General features: G+C 39.2%; 1 protein-coding gene across 10 annotated transcripts in view; it reads left to right on the forward strand.

The window, feature by feature from the left end:
* Positions 1-6884, forward strand: part of srpk2 (SRSF protein kinase 2) — a 65818-nt gene that overhangs the window by 43181 nt on the left and 15753 nt on the right. For all 10 annotated transcript variants that reach the window (XM_016668792.1, XM_007546737.2, XM_016668791.1 and 7 more), the window contains 4 exons: positions 1408-1495; positions 1665-1752; positions 1864-1970; positions 3428-3593. In XM_016668792.1, coding sequence (XP_016524278.1) covers positions 1408-1495; positions 1665-1752; positions 1864-1970; positions 3428-3593 — 449 coding nt within the window. The remainder of the gene's footprint in view (positions 1-1407; positions 1496-1664; positions 1753-1863; positions 1971-3427; positions 3594-6884) is intronic.

The following is a 6884-nucleotide window of genomic DNA, read 5'->3' on the forward strand; positions in this document are numbered from 1 at the left end:
TTTTTTTTTTTTTTTTCTGTCTGCACATCCTCTACAAACACAGACGTGACCCAGAAACGGCACTCACTCAAGTCGACACATTCAGGTGCTAGCTTTGAAGCGCACGTCACACGCACCGCAAGCGCACACCACACATGCACTTGTTGACAGAATCCGGTTCGTCTCCTCTCTGACAACTGCAACCAACACCGTCCTGCGCTGGAAACCGAATCTGTCAGCTTGAACTATAACTTGGTTTGCCGTGGCAACCAGGGCAGGTGGCTGACAGGATCAGTAACCAGGAGTAACCTCTCACCGACTCGCTCACAAACTAATTTACTCGGGCCGCTGGTGTTAATTACACTAATGTTGGAAATAAGTTGGAGTTCGGTTGCTGTTTCAGAACCAACTCCAACACGGTGTTGGACGAGTAAATTGTATGCCTTTTGTTTTTGCATATCTAAATTTAACAATGGATTAATTCCTTCTACATACATCCTTTCCAACATTGTTCTCTTTTATTTTGTCTTTAAAACAAAAAGTTAAGATTGTAATTGTGGGTTCTCATTTAAAATTCCTGTCGTATACTGATGCATATAATGTTTATTTTCTTCTAATTTTCTTTCACTGCTAGGGAAAGTACTTTTTAATATAATGTGGTAAATTACTAAATAAATAAAAACATCTACTGATATCATGACATACTTAGAAACATCAGCTTAAATCTTTAATTATAAATTGTTTAAGATTTTTTTTCTATCAGACTCAATAACTGTAAAGTATAAACTATTGTTTCCTACAACAAAAAGCCCAGCAGCTCATCATCTATATTTTTTTAGTGTTACTTTGAGTAGTTTGATTATTTTCCTCCTAATGCAAATCTATCTGCCAAGAAATTAGTTTTTCCATTTCTCAAAGTCTTATTAGTTATTATTATTCTGGCTTTCACAGCATGCTGGAGTAATAACAGAACATAAATTAATAAATGTAGTGCAGAGGCAAGAGAAGGAAAGATTGTACATGCATGGTAATAAAAACTTAAAAAACCCCAAAACAAAACAAGGTAGGGTAAAATAAAATATAAAATAAACAATATAAATCTAAAAAACAAAAATATTACCATGACTTTTGTCCTTGCATAAAAGCTGCGATGTGCAGTAATGTTTTCAAGGAGGCAGCGGTTTCTGTAGAGTTCAAGGAAGTTGATTTCGTAACTAAATCCTTCCTCCCTTTTGTTTAGTTCTGCTCCTGGGCGCCCACAGAGATTTCAGGGGAATATACATATTAGTTAAAAATGGCCCAGAGATATCTGTTAACTCGGCTCTATAATTGCATAACGACACGTTTTCCCAGAGAAAACCAAGCAGAAATTCGGCTTTTCCAGCCTGTCAGTCAGTTTTGCCCGTCTGTGTTTGTGTCGGACTACAGAGTGAAGAACTTCGTGGCGATGAAGGTGGTGAAAAGCGCCCAGCACTACACGGAAACGGCCCTGGATGAGATCAAATTGTTGCGATGTGTGAGAATCTGATTGGTTTATTAATTGTTTTTTTATCAGTATTTGGGTTTTTATCCTTCCTGTCTTTTTTTCTTCTTTTGATCTTGCACTGGTTCACCTCCTTATGTTCCCTGTTTTCTTCTTCTTCTTCTAATTTAACATAATTCTCTCTCGTCCATTTCACCTCCAGGTGAGAGAGAGCGACCCCGGCGACCCAAACAAAGACATGGTGGTTCAGCTGATAGACGATTTCAAGATCTCTGGCGTCAACGGCATACGTATCCTCGTCAGACGTTTTACCCGTTTCGTGTTTTTTTTTTTTTTTTTTTTTTTTTACAACCGTTCCCGTCAGAGAAACGATATTTTCAGCCCTTGACTCATCCAACCAGATGTGTGTATGGTGTTTGAGGTGCTGGGTCATCACCTGCTGAAATGGATCATTAAATCCAACTACCAGGGTCTGCCGCTGCCATGTGTCAAGAGCATCATCAGACAGGTGATGATACACGCGCTGCAACACGCTGCTGCGGTGGATTCCATTAAATATGGAAGAAGCACCCGAAACATGGCAATTCATCAAATTATCCCAGTTTGACACCTTTCATCCCCTTGAGGAATCAGATTTAATCCGCATTCAACATGAATTAGTGCCATGCTCTGTTTTTTTTTTTATTTTATTTTTATTTTTTTCCCCCAATCTGAATAATTTTTTTATTTTCATGTATAAAAGGGAAGCTTTAGCTTTCTGCCGCCTCATCTTACAGAACATTATTGGCTGGATTATTGTGTTAAAACCAAGGTAATTCAGTAGTGTTATTAATATTAGGGACTCATCCGTGTGTCGGGACAATTACAGGGAAAAATGCACATTGGCATGAATGGAAGAAGTGGGTGTGATCATTTTTCATCCAGAAGGTTTTTCATAGCATAATAAAACCAAATAAGAAAAAGAAACCTGATGGCCTTATAAGAGGTTTGCTTTAGTTTGGTGTCTTTGTGTCACTCAGTGGGATGAATAAATATTTCACACGATCTTCCCCAAAACAGCTGCTCTCGTCGTTTACATGATTTGGAAAGAAAAACGAGCTGGAAACGTTGGCTTAAAGATGGATCCATTTCCACTACTGTTGAAGCACCAGCTGCATGGTTGGTGTTCTTCTTTAATAAAAACCCGATTTTGTTTAAGCACATAAAATCTTCGATTGAATAAATTAAGGATGGTCTGAGAAATGGTCGAAGTCTGAGCGCATCGGAAGCTTCTTTGCTGCGTCTTCGCCCACAAACGATGATGATGGCGTAACGCAACCATTCGCTTGATATTCTTACACTTTTTACTGAGCTGAAGGCATGATAGTTGTATGGGAAGAGGCAACAACTGTTCACACTGGGTCCCCATTAAGACTCCAAACACTCACGACAGTCAGCCAGCTCTTGCCTGGGAGGGAAAATGTTGCTGTTGGCTCTTATCTGCTTAAAATATCCAAAGATGCACAACTTCTGTCAACTCCTGCTGCGGTTGGCCGTCCTCAATTTCGAGGCAGCACAACAAGGTTTTTAATTCATTTGGGTCAAACACAGGAGATGCAGACAGCGGTTCAATTTAGACTCGAGCAACGCTGCTATTCTCAGACCCGAGACTTGGGGGCATTTTCCCATCAGCCACCTGATCAGCATGTGAAGTTGCTGAACTCTTTCAGTCTGCCTCTTGAAAGCTGCCCAGACGATGAATAGAGTGATAGATGAGGCTGTTTTCCTCTTCAATCCCCAAAAAGAAAAGAAAGCAATATGAAAAAAAACAAAAGAACTCCAAAAGATTAACTGTTTGGTTTTGGATGAGTGTTTTAATTTAAAGTTTTTGTTGATATGCAAAAAAAAAAAAAAAAAAAAAAAAGAATTGAAGGAGAGAAAAATCAGCGTTGTTATGATTGTCTGTTGATTTAAACGTCTGTGCAGGTCCTGCAGGGTTTGGACTACCTTCACACGAAGTGTAAAATCATCCACACAGACATCAAACCTGAGAACATCCTGATGTGTGTGGACGACGTGTTCGTGAGGCGCATGGCCATGGAGGCCACCGAGTGGCAGAAAGCTGGAGCTCCACCCCCGTCCGGATCAGCTGGTACCAACACAAACACTGCTTTAGTATTTTCTTTTTTTCCCCATTTATGAACATCGTTGGAACAATTAGACGTAAATGAAACCTGGTCTGTTGGTGTGAGGTTGTTACATTTGACATTTGTTCCAGCGTAAAATATGACGGCGCAGGAACTGAGCGATCAAAATAGTCAATAGAACTGAATATAATCTTACAAAGTGCTTTGTGACTTCTCCACTGTGGTGTTTTTATCCAGACTTTCACATTTTTTTCTTAAATAATCATGGAAGCTGTTATTAGAACAACCATGATAACAAGAAGTATTATTTTAGGGACGCCCACCATCTGGGACATACTGCAGTGTGTTTGGCCAGTTACTCAGCTCATCATCTACTTTAGCCCAGAAGGGATTGACCCATTTGCAGAAAGGTTCCTACTTCTAATTCAAATTTCCAGCACGTATCGTCTTCTATTAATTTAATGCCACGTTGTCTCACAGGAGTGTGATGAGATCTACGTGTGATTTTTATATTGTGCAAGCTTCCCTCGTGTATCGCTAACATGTTTTCCGCAATCTGCCAAAAAAAAAATCCCCAGCCCTGGTTCCTGTCCTCGCTAGTTGACATCTTGGTTAATTTCTAAAAACGGGAAGTTTAGAAATTAACTTGAAGCTTTTCTTCTTGTGGTAGCTTGAAGTAACGAACAGTCTGGTCTTTAAAATCTGCTTCACGCAAAGACAAGTCGATGTGTAAGTACTAGCAGCATGGTAAACGCATGAGGTTCCTGCAAGGGAGCTGCAGGGAGTATTTCCTCTTGTCTGCGTTCGTTTTGTCGTTGAGTTAAATTAACACAAGATAGAAGTTGCTAAATCTCTTTCATTAAGTGTTGTCTTTCTAATGTCTTTTAATCAAATTGTTTAAATCAGTTTTATTGAAGTTACAAATAAAACGTAATACTTTAGGCCTGAACACCGAAACCCCGTCAAACTGGTGGTATTTCAATGCCGAGGTGTCAAAGGTCATGAGGGATTTTGTGTGGACTCTGACCGCAGTTCATTGGTACAAATTTTGCACCTATTGCACCTATTATCTTGTTAAAATAATAGGTGCAACAGACAGTCATTTATCTCTTAATTTCACTTTAGTTAAATTTTAAATAGTAGCATAAACAGTCAGTTTAAAAGCTCACATTCATTAAACTCGGCCAAACGCAGCAGTCTTTTTTTTTTTTTTAAAGAAAGAGTGACCTATTTCTCATTTTTGTAGCTAGAAAGACTGAAACTTTTTTTTCTCTTTACCAAGAAACACAAAACATTTAGGACAAGACCCTTTTCACATATAATGTTCTTTAAAAGCAAAATAATAAAAAAAATCTGTGACTAATCTGACTAAACATGTCAGATTAGTCACTGACGTTTCTAGTTTCGTAATAATTATTACTTCTGCATTGGAGTAGAAAAAAGCAGATGATTCTGATTTGAAATCCACATTTTAGTAAAATATTCAAAACATTGTCAAATCTAATGAAGCAGATTTCTTTGAAAAAGGATCATAAAGTTCTTGTTGCACAGAAAGGAAGGAGCTTCTTGGTGCTTCCTCGGCTCCCTCCCTTTTGGCGCTTTGAAGATAATTTTTTTTTTTTTTCTTCACAACAACTTCCTCCACTGGAAAAGAAAAATGTTCCAAAACCTCGATATGAACCCTGTCCTCTTGCTGAACCCCAGTGTGAGCTGTCAGATGCTTGCATCAGTCAGTCTTTTCCAGCAGCTTGCATTTTGTACATTTGAAAGGGAATACAACTACCAACATTGAAAACAAAGAGCGCTCGACGGCGGTGGCAGAGTCGGTCTGCGACTGAAGAGGCAGAGCGAATTCACTCTTTTTATGCCGACATAAACGCCTGTCGTTCGTCTTATGTGCAGCATCGGCTGATCGCCCTGTGATAAAACAGAGGGAATGTTTCAGAATATTTCACGAAGCTGGAAGATTCTGTCCCCTAACAAGGAGGATTTTCTTCTGCAGGTCACACCAAAAATAATGAGGGATTTCCAGAAATAACGACACGTTTCTGTTTATCAGTCCAGAGTGTCTGTGAGCCATTAAGGGAAAAATACGAGAGACTGCACATTCATAATTTTCCATGTTTGCAAAGCAGGTAGGACCAGCGAGTATCTAATGTGTTTAAGACTGCAGTAAATAATTGAAGGCTTTCATCGATCTGCAACGAGGAAGGAAGGCAGTGGGTGTGCACAAGGAATGCTTCTTCATTTGTTTGTCATTTAAACTCCCAACAAAACCCACCAAAGCGGATGCGTTTTCCCCGGATTTCATTTGACATGCCAACACAAAGTGGTGCATAATGTCTAATGTGAGAAGTGTAGCCCAAGTTTTTTTTTATTTTTTTTTAAATTCGGCTTCTTTTAAGCTGACCCTCTTAGAGAAACTGGGTCACTCTTATCTGAACATCTTACAGAGGACTGTTCAATAAAATAATGCAAAAACTCTCACTCCAAGATGCCCACAAATCTTGCAACCATCTATCTAAATTTAAGGCCTTAAGGGGGTAGTATTATGTGATTTCCAGACACATAGTGCCATTTTATACCGTAATCACGTAACTATATTATCTTCAGTTGTTAGGAAAATGCTACACATTTCAAGTATCACTTAAAAGAAATTTTACTTTCTGATCTAATGCCTTGAAATTGGGCCTCCGTCTCTTTAAAATTCTTGCTCTTTCTGAGACTTCAGGAAGTCATGACATGGCTCCTCTATTAACCCTTTAGCGACATTTTTACCAGCATTCCACTGAGATGTAGCTCACATTTCGAGCCAAGCAGATGCTCAGTTCCACCAGCTGTTTGCTAATTGCTGCTGGCTAGTCTGAAGGAGCTGAGTGAAGGAGGGCTGCTCTGTGAGGCAGAAGCAAGGAAGCTTGGAAACTGCAGCTCTGAGGAGGAGCTATACCTTGAAGGCAGGGCTAGGTCCAACCAGGCATTTTCCCACAGCTGTGTGTTTGCCATGGAGATCAAAGTATTTCTCAAACATGCATGAAAGAATCAAAATAACATGATGTAAAGCTCAAAAATATCTATTTTACGTAATACTGCCTCTTTAAAATCATTAAAGAAGTAAGTTGGTCTTTAATATGTTACCTCAGATCTTAAATTTTATCTCGACAGGACTAATTAATCTAGTATAATCTTTTTTTTTTTCTCGCTGGACTTTTCTGTTCAAGCAAAAGTTTGAGTCGCACCCAGACATTTTCACTGCAACTCGAGACAGTTCAGGGTACTGCCAACTAGCTGCTAGCTAG

This window comes from Poecilia formosa, unplaced genomic scaffold (assembly GCF_000485575.1).
Source record: "Poecilia formosa unplaced genomic scaffold, Poecilia_formosa-5.1.2 Scaffold17, whole genome shotgun sequence".
NCBI classification, from domain to species: domain Eukaryota; kingdom Metazoa; phylum Chordata; class Actinopteri; order Cyprinodontiformes; family Poeciliidae; genus Poecilia; species Poecilia formosa.